The 22,426-nt window shown below is 35.3% G+C and overlaps 1 protein-coding gene across 3 annotated transcripts in view; it reads right to left on the bottom strand.

Annotated features, from left to right (window-relative positions):
• The window catches only part of ZBTB41 (zinc finger and BTB domain containing 41), a 44,420-nt gene that overhangs the window by 7,490 nt on the left and 14,504 nt on the right, over positions 1-22,426 (bottom strand). For all 3 annotated transcript variants that reach the window (XM_036867943.1, XM_036867951.1, XM_036867962.1), the window contains exons 5-10: positions 21,633-21,780; positions 19,150-19,279; positions 15,358-15,453; positions 13,835-13,941; positions 12,286-12,391; positions 7,128-7,216 (exon numbers count right to left, since the gene is read on the bottom strand). In XM_036867943.1, coding sequence (XP_036723838.1) covers positions 7,128-7,216; positions 12,286-12,391; positions 13,835-13,941; positions 15,358-15,453; positions 19,150-19,279; positions 21,633-21,780 — 676 coding nt within the window. The remainder of the gene's footprint in view (positions 1-7,127; positions 7,217-12,285; positions 12,392-13,834; positions 13,942-15,357; positions 15,454-19,149; positions 19,280-21,632; positions 21,781-22,426) is intronic.

A 22,426-nucleotide genomic window follows, 5' to 3' on the forward strand; every position in this document is an offset into this window, starting at 1 on the left:
TAGGTCAAAAACAGTATTTGAAAGAAAAACTGACTGAGAATCTTCCTAAATAAAAGACAAGTCATAGATGCAATAAGTTCTACCCATCTTACAAAATACAAAAAGAAAGAAAAAAAAAAAAAAACAAGCCCAAAACACATCTGGGCACACTATAATAAAACTACTGAAAATCAAAGACAGAAAAATCTTAAGAAGCAGTGAATTAAAGAGAAATTTCTTTTAAATGAGCAACAATAAGACTGCCAGTATATTTTTCAACAAACACTAGAGAAGGTCAAAGAAGAAAAAAATGACACATTTAAAATATTGAAAGAAAAATAACTGCTAACGTAAATTCTACAGTCAGCCAAAGAGTCTCCATAAAGTAAAATAACATTTTCAGACAATCAAAACCTAAGAGAATTTGGTGCCAGCAGATACGCACAAAAGGGAATCCTTCATGAAGAAGGAAAATGATTCCAGGTAGAAGAATGGTCATGAAGGAAGGAGTGAAGAGTAAAGGGTAAATATGGTTAAAAATAAATGAGTTATTGAAAGCAAACAAACAAAATAATAATGTTTTACATGGTTTAAAGTATATGTAAAATTAAAATACATATAACACATAAGGGCTGAGAGAGATGGTGTGGTAAGGTCTCTGAATTGTCTAGAAAGGTATCAAGAACTAATTTAAGATAGACTCTAATAATTTAAGAACACATGTTGTGATCTTCAAGGTGACTACTAAAAGAATACTGAAAGAACATACAATTAACAAGTAAACTGAGGGAAAATGGGTAATAAAAATACTTCATAATTACAAGGAAGTGAAGATAAGAAAAAGAAAGCATCAAGAAACAGATGGGACAAATAGCATGATGACAGATTTGAACCCAAATAAATGAGAAATCACGTGACATTTAAATGAACTAAACATCCTGATTAAAAGAGATTATCATAATAAAATATCATAATAAAACTCCAAAGACACACATCTTAAATACAGGCCCATATAAGGACTGAAAGTAAAAAGAAAAAAATACCACATAAATATTATCCAAAAGAGAGCTGGTCCTTTATCCCAGTATAAAAAGGGACATTTTACAATGATATAAAGGACCATCAACAGTAAGATATAACCATCTGCACATAGCTAATAACACAGCCTCAAAATATATAAGGCAAAAAACTGAAGAATTCAAAATGAAAAATAGATAATTTATAATCAACAGTTAGGTTAGAGATTTTAACATATAGCTCTCAGTAACTTATAGAATAAGTAGACAAAAATATCATATTAGAATGCAGAATATTTGCATAAAATACATTCTCTGACAAAAGTGGAATTAAGCTAGACATCAGTAACATAAAAATACTTAGAAATCCCCAAATATTTAGGAATTGGGCAATATAGTACAATTTAAAATAAAGCACAAATGAGAGAATAAATCAGAAGACATTAGAAACTATTTTTAACTGAATTCTAATGAAAACATAAAATATAAAATGAGGTGTGAACTGTAACTAAAGCAGTGTTTAAAGTGTTTAGAACTTTAAAATATGTATAATAAAAAATAAGAAATGCCAAATTTAATTAAGTTAGGCATCTATATAAAGAAGATAGGGAAAGACAGAAATTAAACCCAAATAAAATAGAAAGAATAAAAAAGAGAAAAGCAGAAAAGAAATATACAACAAATATAAAAGAGAAAAAAAATTCAACAAAATCTAGTAGTTCTTTGAAAGATTAATAAAATCAATAAATTTCTAGAAAGAAAAAACAAATTACCAATAGGAATAAAATAAGGTTATCACTTAAGACCCTATAATCATTAAAAAGATAAATAATACAATACTCTGAATTTTGCCAATAGATTTTATATTTTAGATTAAATAAAATTCCTTAAAAATGAAACAAGAATTGAAAATCTGACAGCTCTGAAACTATTAAGGAATCTGTAATTGAAACCTTTCTCCAAAGAAAACAAGTTCAGTGGAATTTATCAGTGAATTCTTCCAAATAGTAATGAGGAAATAATGCCAATATTATATAAACTCCTCCAGTTAACTGAAAAAGATGTTATTATTTCCCAAATTATTTTTTGATGCCAGCATAGTCATAATAAAACCTGTTAGGGACATAACAAGGAAAAAAAGACAATATATCTCATGAACATAGACCAAAACAAACAAAAAAAAACCCCAAACAAAAACAAAACAAAAAAATCAATGTATTTTAATCACAATAATAAAGAACAAATATATAATCACCTCAATAAAAGCAGGGAAAAATCTGATAAAATTCAACACCTATTCATGACAAATACTCTAAATAAACTAGGAACAGATGATAATTTCTTTATCTGAAAAACAGTATCTACAAAAATCTATAAAAAACATACTTAGTAATGAAATATTGAAAGCTTTTCCCTGGAGACAAGGATTTCCACTATCAATATACCACTGATGATATGAACCAAAGCAATAAGGCAGAGAGAGAGAGAGAGAGAGACATGCAAGGACTTAAAAAGGGAGAAACAAACTGTGATTATTCACAGATGGCCAGTTTGTATGCTTAGAAAAATCCAAAAGTAGCTAGAGGGTATTTGTGTTTGGAAATTAATAAGCTGTTTCTAAATTCATATGAAAACATAGAGGAAAAAGAATAAGAAAGACACTGAAAAAGAACAAAGTTGGAGGATTTACACTACAAGATATCAAAAGCCACAGTACTTTAAATGGTATAGTAATGGTGAAAGAATATACAAATAGTCCAATGAACAGAAGAGAGTTCAGAAACAAACCACACATATATGATCACTTAACTTAAAACAAATATGCCATTGAAATGGTCTGAGACAAGGATGGTCTTTCCAATTAACGGTGCTAGGGCCACTAGATAACCACATGTCTAAAAAACAAAGAACTTTGACCTTACCTAATAATAAACACAAAAATAAGATAAAGTTCATAATCTAAATATGTAAGTTAAAATAAATTGTCAGAAGGTAAAAGAAAAAAATATTAATGACCCTGGGGTAGGCAAAAGTTTCTTAAAGGGGATACAATAAACCTAACATGAAAGAAAAAACTTGATATAAGACTTCTTTAAAATCTGGGACCTTCAGTCATTGAAAGATATCATTATTAGAGTGGGAAGGCCAGCCACAGACTAGAAGACACCTGTAATTTAGATATCCAACAATGAACTCATAACCAGGATATAGAAAAAACTCCCATAAATCAATTTGAAAAAGATGGACAATCCAATTTAAGAAAATCAGCAGAAGAATGAATCATGTGTTCCATAAAAGTGAATATCCAATGACCAATAAGCGTATGGAAAGGTGCTCAATATTATTACTCATCACAGATACGCAAATTAAATCCACTTTGAGACAGTGCTACATATGCATCAGAATGGCTAAAAAAAGAGACACTATCAAGTACTGGTGAAAATGTGGAGCAACTGGAATTCTCATACACCATACACTACTGGTAGGAGTGTATGTAAACTGTCACAATTACCTTGGAAAACTGGTTAGTAGTGTCTACTAAATTAAAACATATGCATATCTTACGAGCCAGCAATCCCAGGGCTAGGCATGTACACAAGAGAAATGAATGCACGTGTGTCTGAAAAATCATAGACAAGAATATTTAGAGCAGCTTTATTTATAATAGACCCAAGTAAACACAAACCAAGTGTCTATCAAAGTACAATGGATAAATACATTTTGATATATTCATATGAAAACGAAAAGAAACAAACTACTTCCATGGATGAATCTCATAGACATGATATGACTGAAAGAAACCAGACAAAAGAGTGCATACTGTAAGATTCCATTTATATGAAGTTCAAACAGGCAGACTAATTATTGGTGACATAAGTCAAAATAATGATTATTTTGCAAGGAGATTACTGACTGGGAGGGGCCAGGGAGGGTGCTTCTGGAATTCTGGTAATGTCCTACATCCTGATCTGAATGGTGGTTACGGAGAAGCACTCATTTATAAAAATTCATTTGTGTACTTTATGTGTTACACTTCAATAAAAAACAGCTTAAAAATTCTGCCAAGTCTAAAATCAAGCCCTAAATTTACCAGCTTTACACCCATTTTAACTGAATGTATTACATCTCAACAAGACTACTGCTGAATAGACACAATTACTACTCTGAGGATTACATAAGCAAAGCACATAAGAGATGAGAATAAGGCATTTGTAGAAAAAAATCTTATATCCATTTTCCAGTGAATTTCTCTAATTGTGTGGTTTGAAAACATACATGAGTTTAGAGGGTAGTTGTAGGAAAACATGATAAATTCATTCCTTGAATAAATATTTATTAAGCACCTACGATTTGCAAGTCCTGGGCTAGGCGCTGATCATATCTATTCATTTGAAGCACTTAAGGGTACTGACCTGGCCAAAACTAAAACCAACCCATTATTTGTACCTCTTCTAAAGAAGGAATAATGGAAGAGAAGAAGTCTGTAGGGAGTCCGGCAAGGGGATTCCAGAAAACGAGACTCTAACAGTACAGACAATGCACTAAGGGTACCTGCACTAGAGAAAAGGAATGTGGGGAACACAATTACTCTCGTCACCAGCGAGGTGCACTGTTAGAACAGGAAAGATGGCTCAGCATCCTTCACCATCTCCTCAGTAAATGATTCCATACAATTATTACCTAATTTTATTCTGTAACTACATTTAGCAATTCTCCTTCTGGTGAATAAATTTAGCAACTCTGCTTCCTTGATAAGAGAAAAGGACACCTTGGCCAGTACACATTAATATCTCATTCTCTAGAAGGTGAATAGTAAGCTGACACTCTGGTGATTCTACTTCCAGTGGTTATTGAAGAACTCCTCAGAATACTTATAACTATTAGTGCACAGATATACAATTGAGTTTCTGGACCTGTAAATCTCAGGAATGGACTTGGGAACACAGCACCCAGTTCTCGGAACAGCTGCTCTGTGAAGTCCTGTCTGGGTAGCCTGCTGATCACTTTAGATCAAGAGGCGGCAAACTGTAGCCTGAAAGCCAAATACAGTCTCTTGCCAGTTTTGGTATATAACGTTTTCTTGGAATGTGGTCACATTCATTTATTTATACCGTTCGATGACTGCTTTCATGTTACCACAGAGAGTTGAGTGGTTGTGATGGAGACTGTCTGGCCCACAAAAACTTAAATATTTACTATCCAGCCCTTTACCAAAAAAGTGGGCTGACCCCTGCTTCAAATGATTTCTCCCTCTCATTTCATAACAGCCATAAGCTTTATCTTATTCTGTAACAGAGCTCATTTCCTCAATTTTCAATGGGCAGAGGGATTTGCCCCTAATTCCAACTAACTTTGAGATATCCAGAGATGAGAATTCCACGGTCATTGGTCATCAACTAATTACTACAAATCAGTGCTTTCAAAAAACTTAATGCAGTTATAAAGCCAGCTCTTATTAACTTTCTCCTCTAGGTAATTCCTGTAGTTTTACAATTCTTAAATCATCAGTGGTTTCAAAGTAACTTTTCGTAAGTTCACCATCTTTTTCAAATCATGAGTTTATTAGACATATTACTTATAACTAGTGTGGAGACTAGCATTAATATAGTTTCCTCATTTTTTACTTATATATACTTATATATATATATATAATATTTTTTTACTTATATATACTTTTTACTTATATATATATACTTTTATATATATACTTATATATATATATATTTACTTATATATATATACTTATAGTATATATTATATACTTTTTACTTATATATATATATATTATATTTTTACTTATATATACTTATATATAAGTATATATACTTATATATTTATTTATATACCCCCCAAATTATGACTTTCTCATTCTGAGAGAGGTGTAATTTTACTTTTAACAGCAGTACTATATCAGTAATAAATTCTTTACTGAAATTCTTTGCTACTGAAATTGCCCAAATCCAGTTATTTCCAATTCTGATATTTATGAAATCAATTATTTTTCCCTACCAGAACAGCAGCTTGACAAAATCCAAAGTAAATATAAAGCAAAGCAGCCATAAATGTATTAATGGGTTTCTTTCTTGAAAAGAAGGAAAGAAAGCTTTAAAAATTGTTAATTTACATGAGAAGTCAAACAAGAACTATGACTACATATAGGAAACAATCCAACAATCTACGTTTCAATATATGGTAGCACTGCCAAGGGAAAAAAGGGAAGATTAAGAAAATAACTTCTGGAAAGCAGCTGAAGCAAATCATTCTACTATAACTACCTATAAATCACAATAAGTCATTCTACTATAAATCACAACTGACTATGTAAAAAGGAAAACTACGCAACAGTAACTTGGGGGCTTTCCTGGTGGCGCAGAGGTTAAGAATCCACCTGCCAATGCAGGGGACACGGGTTCAAGCCCTGGTCTGGGAAGATCCCACATGCCACAGAGCAACTAAGCCCGTGTGCCACAACTACTGAGCCTGCGCTCTAGAGCCCGCGAGCCACAACTGCTGAGCCCATGTGCCACAACTGCTGAAGCACACGTGCCTAGAGCCCATGCTCTGCAACAAGAAAAGCCACAATGAGAAGCCCACGCACTGCAATGAAGAGTAGCCCCTGCTCGCCGCAACTAGAGAGAGCCTGCACGCAGCAACGAAGACCCAATGCAGCCAAAAATAAAGAAAGAAAGAAAGAAAGAAAGAAAGAAAGAAAGAAAGAAAGAAAGAAAGAAAGAAAGAACAGTAACTTGGTAAGCAGGACAATGAGGTCATATTTGAATTACTCTTTTAAAAGAGAAGAAAATAAAAGAAATGTCTTCAGAGAGTCTCATAGATATACAGGAACCATAAACAACCAGAAAAGGGGAAGATGAGAACTAAAAGTTGAATGAATTCCCTATGGAAAAAATGTTTCCCAAATTCTACAAAATGATATTCAAAAGTATTGAAACTTACATAATATGGAATAGTAGATCAGAATATTGTCTGTTCATGACATCAATTTTAATAAGTAAAAATCTTACTGGGAGAATAAACAAAACAATTTCACCAAGAACAACAAAGTATAAATGTCCATATATCACTTCTGAATAATTACACAAAAATATTTATAAAATACCCATTAGGTTTTACCTGAATGTGTCCGAAAATGCATTTCCAGACTTGATTTGCCTTTAAAAATTTTCTTACAAACATCACACTGATGAAAGGTTGCTTTATATCTAAGAAAATAAAAAGGTTTGAGTTTTTCAATATAATTTTAATAAATAACATAATGAAAATAAGTTACAACTTCACTTACAACTTCATATATAATTCTCACATTAGTAAAGCGTAGAACTCCAAATGAACATGGAAATACTTTTTAAGTATCAACCTTATCTCTGATTCTTCCTTCTCCAGTTATATTCAACAAATAAATCTATAAAAGATGTCCTTAGATTTTCAACTTTAAACTGCTTAATTTTAAGCTTTAAATCAATAAACTTTTGTATTATTATTTTCCGTTAAAAAATACCAAAGGAAAAATTGTAGGGACAGAAAAAAAAAATCAACGAGAGGGGTACAAGGGGGTTGACTACAAAGGTACATGGTGGAAATTTTAGGGGTGATAGATCTGTGTCTCAACTTATGGTAATGATTACATGACTGCATGCATTTGTCAAAACCTGAAGAACTACACACTAAAAAGAGTGAATTTCTCTGTATATAAATTGTACCTTAGTTAAAATAGATGCAAAAATGAAACTGCAGCAGTCTCAAAATCTGCATTCATCAAAAGGGGACACTTTTCTTCGGTAGGTACGCTTTATAACAAATAAATATTATAAACTTAAAATAAAATAAATTTTACACCTAAGTAAAAAAGAATGAGATACCAGTCCTTTATTTTTATTGTAGATTAATAGACATAAAAAGCTATAAATTACTCAGAAGTTAACTTAGAAGCAAAGTGTAGTGCCTAAGAGTATGTATTTGTGAGTTAAACAATCCTAAACTCAAAATTTAGTTGTTAGGATTAATATATTTGTAAAATGATTAGCATTTAAGTGGTAGTTACTAGGAAAGCCATATCATCTCACCTTGGAAACAAGTCACTTCTAACGAGTACACAGAAAAACAAATCAAACACAGGCTACCATAATGTTCTAGAAGACAGTTGGCCTTAACATATCCACTGAGTGTTACTGGAACGTTTCGCATGTTGTTACTAATATTAAATAGCAATAGTATACCTAAGGTTTCAAATGCCATTCTCACTTTTCAATTCATCCAACTCTACATTTACAAAGTAGCTACAGAGACACCATGCAAGGCCCTGTCTTCTAGGAACTTACTTCTACTTGATGAAATGGACATTTAAAAAGATAAATAATGTGGATTTAGTGAACTGGGAGTGTCATCGATAAACTTAGCAAAAGACTTGCAACCTGTATGCCTGGCTTGTCTTATTCCATTTATATCCGTGGTAAATATAGAGATGCAAACAGGGTTCCCATGGGCACACAGAGAAAGCAGCAGTGGTAACTCAACTAGGGGCAGTTTTGACCCCCCTGGGACATGTGGCAATGCCTGAAGACATTTTTGGTTCTCACAACTGGGGGTAGGTAGGTGCTACTGGCTACTGCCATCCAGTGGGTGGAGGCCAGGGATGCTGATAAACACCCCACAATGCACAGGACGGCCCCACAACAAAGAATTACCAGGCCCCGATGTCAGTAGTACTGTGGCTAAGAAATCGTGGTCTGTACTACAGACAGAGTGACATTTTAAACACAGATATGCTCAAAACACAAACTGCCTCACAGTGGATGTAGGAAAAAGATAAAATCTACAAGGACCTGCATGGGTCAGGCTCTATGTATGTATCTCTCCATTCTCACGCAGATGCTAAAGAGCAGAGATTTTCAGGGCAGGAGTGATACACAGTTCCAAATGGAGCAGAGGTGCCTAGTATGAAAGGGATTTAAACATGTCTACTGGATTTGGCAATAATATCAGACTCATACTGATAGCAACTGGAGAGGGACAGTAAGGTCAGAGGTCACATCCCAACAGCTTACAACAGTGAACAGAAAGTGAAGGAGAGGATACTGAAGGAGTCACCATTTAAAAACATTTAGAAGAAGAGACATTTGAAAATAACTGGTTGGGGGGGGGGTGCTAGTCCTCCTCACTCTCCACATTCTCTCCTTGAATAATCTGCTTTTATGTGCTCACATGTAATTCTTTATACACAGCCTAGACTTCACTTCTGAGATGTAGACTACCATCCACGTATGGGATTTTATGTTTCAGTGTGCACTGAGCATCTCAAAGTCAATATACACCAAACTCATCATCTCCCTATGTTATATTCTCTAACTCAGTGGCTGGTATCAATCAACCACTCACTTGGAAACAGGAACTCCTTGAAAAGAGGAATCACCTGTGTCTGCTCCCATTCCCTCAATAAAGGCCTAAATATTGGTCAAATAAGTACCTTCCACTGTTCATTATTAACGCTACTGCCTAGTTTAGGTCCTCACCATCTTTTCCCTAGATTATAACTGCCTTCTAACTGGTTGATTTACTTGCCTCCAGATTTATCCACCACTAATCCAGCTTCCATACATCAATAAGAGTGATATACCTAAAATACAAATCCAATTGTGTTATCCTCTTGTTTAAAATCTTCAATGGCTTTTTATCTCTTAGAAGTAAGTGTTGGTTCCACGAAATGATCGTAAGACTCCATATTCTAGATCCACCCTTAGCAGCCCTTGCAGAGCATGGAGAATACAGATTCTGGTTCCACAAGTATCTAGGCCAGCAGATAGGTCACAGGCCCTGCTGGTGGGGAGAGGATCCCAAATCTCTTTCATAGGGTCTACGAGATCAAAATCATTTTCAAAATCATACTTTAAACATGACTTGCTTTTCTCACGATGTTGACATTTACACTAAAGAGCAAAAGGAACAGTGGGTGAAAGTGGTGGTGCCTCAGCTCTAAACAAGGTAGTGATACCAAAATGTACTAATGGTCACTGTACATTTTCACCATGATGTACTCACAGAGAGAAAAACAACTGTGACAAAGCAGTAAAATTACTAATTTTATTAAAGTTCACCCTTTGCACTGTGGCCTTTCCGATAACCTCGTGCTGAGGTGGGAAGCATGAAGCTCTACCGCGCGCTGGGTACCCTGTGTGCTCGAGGCGCCTGCGAGACCCGCTGTGAGCCCAGGGAGCCCTCCCCTCACGGAGCACCATTCCACTTGAGGAAACGGAAGTCAGAGTACAGCTGGACTTGAGTAGGTGGCAGACATTTTCTTGGAAATTCAATGAAGTAAGCCTGTCACTTCAGGGAAAAAACTGACCGTATTTGTTATCAATGATAAAATTTGAGCTTTCAAGCTAATTAAGAATTTTGGAAAACTTGCATCTGCCCCTGTGATCTTGACAGCTTCCCAGTTCTCCTTCTGAGAGACTGGAAGCAATGTTAACAAGTGTGATTTGTTGTTCCTGTACTGTGAAATGTGGTAACATTGGGGAAATCTGCGTAACTCAGTGAACCCGTATTTTCTAAATGACAAATGCATATTACAGTAGGTTAAAAATCCACTTCAGAGCACGAGATAGACCAATAGACTGAATGGAAGAGTATGAAAGCTTCATGAATCTTGTTTCAGATTCCTCTTTGCAACTACCTTGAAGAAACTACCACTGGTTTAGTTTTGGTGTGGCAGCAAAGAGTAACCACAATTTTCTAAGAAGGCTTAATATTCCTCTACTCCTCGTTTTACCAACTATGTATCTGAGTGAGCTAGATTTTCTTCATTTACTTCAAACAAAATAACACATAAAAGCACATATGACAATCCAACTGTCTTCTATGAAGCCATTAAAGAGATTTACAAAAATGTGAAACAATGCCACTCTTGGGACTTCCCTGGTGGTCCAGCGGGTAAGAGTCTGCACTCCCAACGCAGGGAGCTGGGTTCGATCCCTGCTCAGGGAACTAGATCCGCATGCATGTCGCAACTAAGAAGTCCACATGCCACAACTAAGACCCGTCACAGCCAAAAATAAATAAATAAAATAAATAAATATTTTTAAAATGCCGCTCTTCAGTATTTGTTTTTGTTTTGTAAAGTAGTTATTTTCCATAAAATGGCTATTCATGTTAGCATGATGGGTATATTATTACTTTAAATGAATAAGTAAGTACTTAATTTTTAATCATTTTAATTTCTAATATGATTACATAATTTATTTAAGCAATAATGTTATTTTTATATTATATGATTTCTATAAACAAAAGCCCCCGAGGTACTGAATAATTTTTAAGGGTATAAAGGAGTTGAGAAAAACAGTTATAGAATCTCTGGAGCAAGTGAGTTTGCAGTTCTATTTTCCACCCACTCATACAATATGCTGAAGTTTTTATTTTCTACTCCAGACAGCATCATGTATATCTTTATATCCTAACACTTAGCAGCATTCCTTGTATCTAGTGCATACAAGAGTTCAATGACTACAATGAATACATTGATTCAATGAGTGTATCACTGAACAAAATCAGTGAAAGAAACAATAAACCAATACATGAAAATGGAAAAAAGAAATATAAATCAACACTCCTTACTCTTCTTCAAACTGGCCTATCATTTACTACATTTACATATACTATGTGTATTTTGTTGATCATATCATTACACTAAGTTTCTTGACACCTTAGACCAAGTCTATTACTTACCATTTGCTCCAAGTACCTAGTCCAAGAACAGAACTTCTTTGAACATTTTAAACTCAACAACTAATCTCAGTTAAGCTTGGATATCTAAACTGTACTAAAAAGTTGATGTTCAAAGACAGTGCATACCTCCTTCAAATAAAATACCATTTTAAATGTTTAGTGTGAATAAAAAGAGGTTTAAATTCTGACAACAAACATTTTCCAGTAATTGTTGTCATATTAACGACAATATATGTAGGCAGTATGTTTATTTATATTTAGCTCTCCAAGAGCCCCTGAAACCAAACATAAATGAAATCCCCAAAGAAAGCCAAGATTTTATACTAGTCATTCACTTCAATGTCTACCTTCTCCTAGCCTTTGAATCAACGAAAACAAGTATGAAAAATATGCTACATTCAATTCCTTTAGGTCTGCAGAAAAGCTATAGAAGCTAGAGAAAAATCGTTGATTAACCCAACCTCAATTACATAAAATGAACTATGAGACAACTTTCCTCCACCCCAGACTTAATCAAGGTAATGATGATGAGAAACTCTGCCTTTTCACTTACTTTTGCCACACTTTCTCTCCAAGGTGTACACTTTTGTAATGGACAGTGAGATGATCCCTACGACCAAAGCATTTTCCACATTCTTCACACTGATGAGCCTTCTCACCTTAAAGACCCAAATATTTTCGTTGATAAGGTGCATTTCAATTTTTTTTTTATCCCCAGAAACAAATTATCCAACAGTAAGATAACACGGTAGAAAACATATACCAGGAAGGTAAAGCCACCCTGTATCCGGGCTGTTTGCCTTATATTCTTACTCAAATGTCTTTCTTCAACGACTCTGTACTTCTTTTCATGGGTGTGAATCCTCCTTCCCACTTGGAGAAGGAGTCAGTAGCCTCTTGCTGTACACTTCAAATTTTGACTTTCAGTGTAACAGAGTAAGATAAATGAAAGGACTTCAAAACTCAGGATGTTTTTTAGGAATATGTAAGTCTGGATATCAAACACCTCAAATGAACGTACATTTAATCAAGATGAGGCTGTCTTATGTTTATAAAAAGGACCTGAACATTTTCAGATCTCTGTACTTTACTTTTAAAAGATTTTTCATCTGTGGGGATTTCTTACATTTGCAATGAGCCAAAATACAAATATAAAGGAAAATTCTAGATGAGTCCAATTTGTCATCTCTATTCTTATATTCAGTTACAAAGTCTTGGCCTTTAAAAACCAGTCTCAACTTAATATCCGTGTGCAATTAAACCATGTGACCTCTAGGATTAGGAATTTAGAATTCTCCTCCTGAAAATGGAAATGCGCAATTCCAGTGAGAAAGTCATCAGACCTTTAGCATCTCTTAAAAGTGGCAATAACAACCGCAACCTGCCTCATTGGGGTCATTTAAGAAAATGTTATATCTGTTGCATACTTTATATTTTAATTATGTTTAAAATAATAATAATAATCACCTGTTCTACTGGGCTCATAGAGATGGCTCTTTCCCATTACTGTGCTCATATAGGTGGCTCTTTTAGCACTTCCTGAACATCAATCTGAGAGGAAAATATGAAAGAAATCCCCAGAGTATAAAAATTATAAATACAGAATAAAGATCTGAAATTGATCAGGATTATTAAGGTACTCTTCCAAAGATAGGGCTTCAAAAACTCACTAGTACATCAATTTAACACCCCAATTATAATAACTCTCTTCAAGCATCCAAGTTTTGCTAATTTCTTTCAAATCCAATCAAAATGAGAAATATTATCTTGGCTTCTTCCTTCAAAGAAGTGCCAATAGTAATTATTGCACATATCTACATAATATGCAAAATGCAAACCTTGAGAATTTGATTAAAACAAATTTTAAAATACAGTTTGTGGTCATAAAGGGTAACCAAATGATTAAAATTACAGTAACCAAAAAACATGTCACAAAATTATGTCTCTTTCAGATGCTTTTTAAAAAAGGTTTTTACAATCAGCATTACAAAGAGGTGACCAAATACACCAAATTATTTAAATTACAGCCAAAATAAACACGATGCGGTTTTCAGGTGTTTTTGAAAAGGATCTTGGAAACATCATTACAAAACGCGCCTCACCTGAATGTATTTTCTTGTGCTTTGTAAGGTGATCGTGACGAATGAACGTTTTCCCACATTCATCGCACTCATATCTTTTATCGTCGTGATGTACTCGTAAGTGAAGTCTATAAAGAAAAAAAATTGAAGCCCATTGACACTAGTGACACAGAAGGAAAAAAAAATTGAAGCCCATTGACACTAGTGACACAGAAGGAAAAAACTTGGTTAACTCTACATAACGAGAGCTGGCTGCTTACTCCACCACGCTCACCCATTATTTGCTCCATTTCTGACTTTCAGGGTCCTTCCCACTTTCACCACCTGACTCCAGGGCTCCCACTCACCAGTTTCAAAGCAGCACTTCAACATCTGCACAGGCTCCCACGACCTCTGGATGATACGCCTTCCTGACTTTAAGATCCTAAATCTGCTTCTGGGAACCTACCAAATGTCTAGGGGCGTCAGCCGATGTTGCAGAGGGAGCAAAAGGAGGACTGAATCAGATGGAATTAGAATCGGACACGGGGTAAGTGCACAAGTGACTTAAACATATGATGATAGCAAATTACTAAGGATTAATCCTATTCTGGACAACTGACACCACTTATACACTGACAGTTGAGAACTTAGTAAATTTGATAAGTAATCAACTTTCTGACAATCACATTTTACTACTTTTCTTCACACTAACCAAATAAAGTGTGGCTCATTTCATAGTCACCCAAAAACAGATTATAAAAGATTATAATAGGTTATTAAAATTCATTTAATTTGAATTACTTTTATCCCCATAATCCTCCATCTATATATCAATACATCCTAGTGAAATGAACAGCCTTCCCATTCAAGTTGTCCAAACAGGTGTTGATTCCCCTATGACTAAAACCAGTAAATGAACTGGACTACATCTAAAGGGGAAACATTCTGTTTAAACTTAAAAAGAGGTACGTAAGAAATGATAGTGTAAAAACTAGATTCTTAAGAATATTAATAAAATTTAAAATTGTATACATATCTCACAGTAAGTAATCTATTATTTATTCATTAAAAAACTACTTTTCATAAATTGCAAATGTAGTCAGCACTCAGCTATACAAATATTACGTAAGTTACAACTAATACTCAGAAGACATTCTAAAACTGAGAATCCTGGAGTTTTCAATTTTGTCATTATTTTCATACCAAAATATTCTTTGATAATTAGGACTGAAAAAATACACCAACTTCAGAACACCAGAGTTTTCATGAATTTTGATTCAAAGAAAAATAATGAAATATTTAAATGACAACGACTTAGACAGTAAAGCATTCAGCAAACTTAGTGATGAGGAAATATTTTAAAATATTTTATACTACAAAATGAATATTAAAAGGTAGGGGCAAAAGTCTACACAAAGTTTTCTGCACAACTTTGCTTATCACAAGTGCTAAGACATGTTTTAATTCATCAAACAACTAACACAATGATAAGACAAGAGAGTTAAAACAGAGATATAATTTTATCATACTTAATATTGGGGAAAAAAAATGGCTTGACCTACCTGTATGAGCTTCCATGACGAAAACTTTGCCCACAAATACTACAAAGATGAGGCTTTTCTCCACTATGGATTCTCAAATGTTCTTTCAAAGTAGTTCTGCATTAAAAATATATATATATTTACCTACCGATTTTTTAATGCCAACGTATGTATTAAACACAGATTTCTAGAAAGCTTACTAGAACAGTGTTCAAGCTAACAGATAACGATGTCAATTATTCCCTTTTTCCTACAATATTTTTGCTCTTTATTGGATTAGTCGCACCATCATAATAAACATGTTTATTATGTCTCTCTCCTTAAAAAAAGCAAATAATTTAACTTTGGCCTCCTTTGCCATTGGTTTGCTCAAAGATTTAATATATATAGCTTATGTAAACTTCCAAGAAATACAAATGAAAAATGCTCAATTGTCACTACTGATTAGGTAAAACTGATGTTAATTTTAGTGGACAGTGTTTAATAATATATAAGAAATCCAGTTTATCAGTACTATTCCTTTCCAATATGTGCTCAAAACTTGTTAAAACAACGTTTTAAGGCAAAGAAAACTTTACAGGTACTTGTAATTTCCAGATGCCAATGTTAAAAAGGGAAACCATATAAAGGATACAACTCTTGCTAGTCCTAAATCCTCCCGCCCTACCAACCCTGGATGGGCCACTGTGTAACCACTGCTGCATTTCCTACAGTTCTAACATTCGGAGATTTCCCATGTACATAAACTGCTGAGTAAGGATGGACAAAGTTATTTTGGGGGGGAAGAAAGGAAAACACATGGAAAGGTTGTTTTTTTTGGTTTGTTTGCTTTTTGTTTTTACAGGAAGACCTTTAAGGGAAAAAAATTTATAATGCATAAGATAAACTATAATTTACCAATCTGTAAATACAAGTTTTCATATAAATGTAGCACACTGATTTTCCTGCCATCATACCCATTTGTTTTTTCTAGGAAAGTGGCATTTCTAATCTTTTTAAAATAATGAACTTCTATACACTGAAGGATATAAATATACACATATTGTTTAAAAACAGTACTAAACGCTTAAATGCAGGATAAGACAGAGGACATTCCCGTCCCTTACAACACTCCACGTGCTCCTCCTTGGTCCTATCCCCCACCACGTCCCTCTCTCAGAAATAACCATTTATGTAAGTATTCCTTTTCTTTGCTTTACCACCTATATAGTACAAATCACTAAACTATATATCGTATGTTTTTGAAAAACTGAGTAGCAAGCACAAACCTAACAGTATGGCCACTACTGGATAAAGGGCCCACAAGGCAATAGCAACAGGATCTCCGTGTCGGCCTGGCCGCTCAGCTTCCCTGAGCGTTGGCACCAGCCCTTTCCAGCCTGTCAGCAGTAAAGTCATGACCAAATACTGCAAAGCACAGGGTTCATCCCAACCAGAGCATCTGGCTGGCTGGAGGGGACCTGGTACTGGAAGCTGGCAGAGACACGGTCAAAGTGAGTAGGCTGCTGTGTATATTTGGCTCCTAGGCGTACCATGACCTACGTCTAGTTCTCATGGACAGGTCACAAAAGAACATTTCTGTGAAATGAAATGAGTATCCTCAGTTAAATCAAGCAGCCAGGCATAAAGACAACAGCAGGAGCCTCTGTAGCATACAGGTACTATACAGCCAGCAGAATACAGGTGAAAATTTGGGTCAGCGAGGGGGACGTGGGGAGTTGCCGTTCATGGGTATGAAGTTTCAGTTACACAAGATGAGTAAGTTCTAGAGACCCAGTGTACAGCACCGTGCCTGTGGTTATCAACACCACATTGTACACCCAGACATGTGCTAAGAGGGTAGATCGCGTGTTCAATGTTCTTACCACAGTAAAACAACAAAGCCTTGGGGTCAGACCTACTCCAGCGTTCTGTCCACTAGTTAACAGAGGAAACATGTCAGAAGGGATCTCAGCACTGACTACCCTCAACACGTCATGGGTCACGGCCACTACGAGTGTGGACTCAGTACCCATCACATAATCACATGTGACATCCTGGGATCTTCATTCACCATCCTGCACACGTGACATCCTGGGATCTTCATTCACCATCCTCCCGTGAACTCCCTTTGCCTGTTTACCGTATTAAAATTCCTATTTCCTGTTGCCTTGGTCTTCCTCTTCATCAGTTTACTTTCTCATTCTGGTGAAGCACACCTTCTAGTGGCTTCATGAGAAAGATTGCAGTGAAAGCTAATTTTTTGACATCATGAAGAGTATCTTTATTATCCTCAGACTTGACAGTTTGACTAAGAACAGAATTCTAGGTTGGAATTTATTTTTTTTCCAAATTTTGAAGGTACAATTGGACCACCTTACTTCCAGTGTTGCTGCTCAGAGAGAAGTCCGAGTAACTCATTCTTAATTCCGTGTATGTGACTTTCTCCCTAGAAAAAGCAGAAGCACAGACAGGCTTCTCTTTGTCCCCAGTGTTCTGAAACATCATAGTGCTGCACCTTGGAGTAGGTTTATTTTCATCTAATGTCCTAAGCATTTAATGGGTCATTTCTGTCTGGCAACTCATGTCTTTCAGTTCTGGGAAATCATCTTGAACTATTTCAGTGATGATTTTACTCCCTTCCATTTTCTCTGTTCTTTCCTTCTGGACCTCTTGCCTGGTTTCCAAATGTTCTAATCTTTACTTTTCAATTCTGCATTTTTTTGCTCTACTTTTTTGGAGATCCCTTAACTTTGTCCTGCAATCTCTCTGTTAAGGTCTTTACTTTGTGGATCATGCTTTGAATTTCTGGGAGTTCTGATTTGTCACGTCAGTGACTCTTTTGTATAACATCCTGTTCTTGTTTAATGGATTCTATATCTTCAACTGAGGATATTAGTAATTGTTTACTTCTTTTTTTGCAAGTTTTCTTCTTCCTGCATAATGTTTCCTTCAAGTTTTTGTTTCGTTTTGTTTGTGTTGGAATATATCTCCCATGTTAAAGGTTCTCCTTCTGTGTCTTGTGATTCTTCACTGTCTGCTCGTGATTAAGTGTGAAAGGCTAAACACAGATGGGAGGATCAAGGAGCATGGGTAGGCCTTGATGACTCTGTGTTTCACTGTAGGTGATCTGGGTGTATTATTTACCAGGGAATATATTTGTCCTTTGGTTGCTCATGTTTTCAGGGAATTGTTTTCTAATCTACTGTCTGAAGGGTAAAATCTAGAAGCCAAGATGTCCAGCAGCAACGGCCTGTGTGGGTGACGGAAGAGAAGCCAATGATCTAACTTAACTTCTAGAGCAGTTCTGACTCCAGTGCTCCTTATTCCTTCACCCTAGTTCCAGAGGTATCTGAAACTGCCAGTTCCCATACCTTTTGTGGATTCTGGGATGTAAACTAGGTTCTCAATTTCTCCATTGCCACTTGGGGATTTGTCTTCCTCAGATCTGCTAAGTCAGTTACCACTGATACATCTGCTTTCTAGCTTCCAAACCTGTGTTGCTCTTGTCACTTTTCTGTCTTGCTGTCTTTGTAGCTTATGTCTTTAAAATAAATAAATGAATGAATAAACAACCTTTAACGTATATTTAGTGGGGTTTCAGAAAGACGCAAAACGGTATCTTTGTTAAATTCACCATCTAAATCTGCAAATCCTGACTTCATATCACCTTCTATAATACATTATATAATTTCTTTTATCATTAAATTTCAAATTAAAGCATAATTCAAGTACCTTGTGTCTTGTGTTACCCTAATCCTTATAAAATACATTCATTAATTACTTCTACATAACAGTACCAGGATGTTTCTGGGTTTTCAGATAATTCCTCACCTTTCTCGTACTGATTTCCCACAGATAAAGCAAGTCCATTTTCTCTTTCCACCATGGGTACACTCTATATGGCGTTTCAAATTTCCAGTGTCGTTAAACTGGCGACCGCATATATCACATGGAAAAGGACCTAAAACGGAAAAAAATAGTGTGCATCTAAACTTTAAGAATAGATACTAAGTTAAATTTAATACGTATGTTATAAATTCATACCTACCACTACTAATGCATATATAATAACACAATCAATTATTATTTTTTACACAATTATTTATTTATAGTTTTCTCTTCCCTTCTAGAGTGTTTATTTTATTCCCAGCAGACAGGTTACAATCATCTCTATATTCCTAAAGCTGAGTATGGCACCAGGCATCTAATATAATAAAAGCTGAATAAACTAATGAGTTTGTTATAAACTGAAACAGCCAATTCCTAGTTTGAAATCAGACTGGGTCAAACTGAAAAATGTTACATACCAAATTTCTGGGGAAAGGAGGTAATAAGAAACTTTCAAAAAATAAACAGAGTACTTAAGAGAGCTCATGGTCAACTGAAAAGACTGTGGCACATTTGTTTCGTCCTACAAAATTAAATACAAATTTCTTACAGTAATATTGACCTTAGCTGGATTCAAAATTTCACCATGACTTTACCAAATAACTGGAGAGAAGACAGAGTTCTACTGAAGGGCAGACTGAAAGGATGACAAAGGATGTGTGAAAAAGAAGTATAACTCAGCTCACTTCCCCCCCCCACCCCCCGATATCTGTGGATTCAACCAACTCCAGATAGAAAATATTTGAAAAAAATTCCAGAAAGTTCCAAAAAGCAAAACTTGAATTTGCCAGGCACTGGCAACCATTTACATAGCATTTATATTGTATTTACAACTATTTAAATAGTATTTACATTGTATTAGGTATTATAAGTAATCTAAAGATGATTTAAAGTATACAGGAGGATGTGCACAGGTTATATGCAAATACTACACCATTTTATACAAGGGACTGGGGCATCCTTGGATTTGGGTATCTGGAGAGGTCCTGGAACCAACCCCCATGGATACTGAGGGGCAACTGTATTCCTCATTGTGCAATAGAGCCTTGAAAATATCTGAAGATGGCTGTTCTGTCTTCCTTTCCCAAACAAAATATTTCAAGGTCCTTCAAAAGTTTTTCAGATGACATGATTTTAAAGCCCTATGTTGCCATAATTACCCACTTCTAGAACATATGTCAATATCCATCTTGAATGTGGTATCCATAAATGAATGCAATATTCCAGATCAATTTAAAATCAGCAAGATGATTACTTTCCTAATTCTGAACAATACATTTTTATTAATGTAGTTTAAAACTACAGTTGTTTTTGTCAGTCATATGACATTACTGGTTCAGACTGTGCCTCTGCTATTAATAAGCCCATCTAAAAAGTGAGGCATTTGGATTCTGTACCATTTTACAGCTCTGCAACTCCCAATGATTAAAAAAAGTCAGATCATTCCCATGTATACAACTTTGTATTTATTCTTAATTAATTTTAACTTTTTTTTTTTTTTTTTTTACAGCAGAGAGGTTTTTTTGTTTTTGTTTTTTAATTTATTTTTGGCTGCCTTGGGTCTTTGTTGCTGTGCGCGGGCTTTCTTTTTAGTTGTGGTGAGTGGGGGCTACTCTTCATTGCCGTGCGCGGGCCTCTCATTGCGGTGGCCTCTCTCGTTTTGGAGCACCGGCTCCAGGTGCGCGGGCTCTAGAGCACAGGCTCAGTAGTTGTGGCGCACGGGTCCAGCTGCTCTGCAGCATGTGGGATCTTCCTGAACCAGGGCTCGAACCCGTGTCCCCTGCATTGGCAGGCGGATTCCTAACCACTGCGCCACCGGGGAAGCCCCCAAGAGTTTTTTTTTTTTACTTTTTTATTTTCTGCTGTATCAACTACCCCTGCCAGCTTTATGTCATGTAGCGTATTCATAAAGCATGAAATATATTATTTTTATCCAAGTTGTCAATAAAAACATTGAATAGGATAGGGAAAAGGCTACTTGAAAGATAATAATTCATTATTGGGAGTAACTGTCATAAATGTACCTAACTGTACTACCATCTGGAACACAAGTCTCCACCTTGGCCATAAGCATGAGGGAGAGAATTCATCAAATACAATACTGAATTTCAAATATACTAAGTTTACTACACTCTCTGAAACATGAGTTTTTTTCCAAGACAAAAATGCCTACCCCAGGCACTCACAAACCTATCCAACAATCAACTGTAAATAAATGCAGTTATGACCACGAACACCTCTGCCACCAGAAAACAAAACAAAACAAACCCCATATTTACTCATCTCCAAGAACAGCAGCAAATCCAGTGCCCCTCCCCACGTACACGACCTCCTTCTCCTCAGTGATTCAACAGCAGCAGCCTCCTCCAGCATGACGTGACCACCAACAGTTGCTGTGCTGCTCCTAGAAAAATTAATCTGCTTACCCAGATGGAACTTTTCTTGATGCTTTAACCGTGCAAATCGTGACTTAAAATGTTCTTCACAATAGGTACACTTGAAAGGTTTATCTTGAGAATGGAGAATCATATGTTCCTCCAAGTGTGGTCTTCGAGTAAAAGATTTCTTACAAATCTAAAAGAAAATGCACATAAAATGTAAGGGAACCTGAATTTAAAATAAAAGTACAAAGCTCATGACGAGAAATAAACACATATACTCAAGTAGCTAAAGAGAAATTTCTCCTAAAAGAAAAAACTTACCAGAAGTATCATCAACTATTGTGCAGAAAAAATACCTTGGAGGAATTACAGTAAGAATTTATTTTAAATTAGTACTAAAGTTAGCTAAATTTCAACACCTTACATTTCTGATAGGCTAATTCCTAAGATCATACAGTAATCCTACTATCTTAATCCTGGCCAACATTTCTAAATCCATTAAATTTATATTTTAAATCAATTATATGTTATGAATAAAGGTTTTTATCATGCTTGCCATATATGTGATTAGGAATAGGAGTAAGAAACTTCAGAAAAATTACTTTAAAAAGTTTATCTCTTGAGGTGGTCAGAAAGAATAGACACAACATTTTAAAGAAATTTGGCAGACATCAGATTTAGAAAAGGGGAGGAGGAACTGCTGTAACAATATAGCATACCCTATACACCAAGCATAACAACCACCACAATACAGCATGTACTATACACCAGGTATAACAACACAGCATCTACTATACGCCAGGTATGTAACAACATAGCACGTACCGTACACCAGGTGT

This window comes from Balaenoptera musculus, chromosome 1, assembly GCF_009873245.2.
Source record: "Balaenoptera musculus isolate JJ_BM4_2016_0621 chromosome 1, mBalMus1.pri.v3, whole genome shotgun sequence".
NCBI lineage: Eukaryota > Metazoa > Chordata > Mammalia > Artiodactyla > Balaenopteridae > Balaenoptera > Balaenoptera musculus.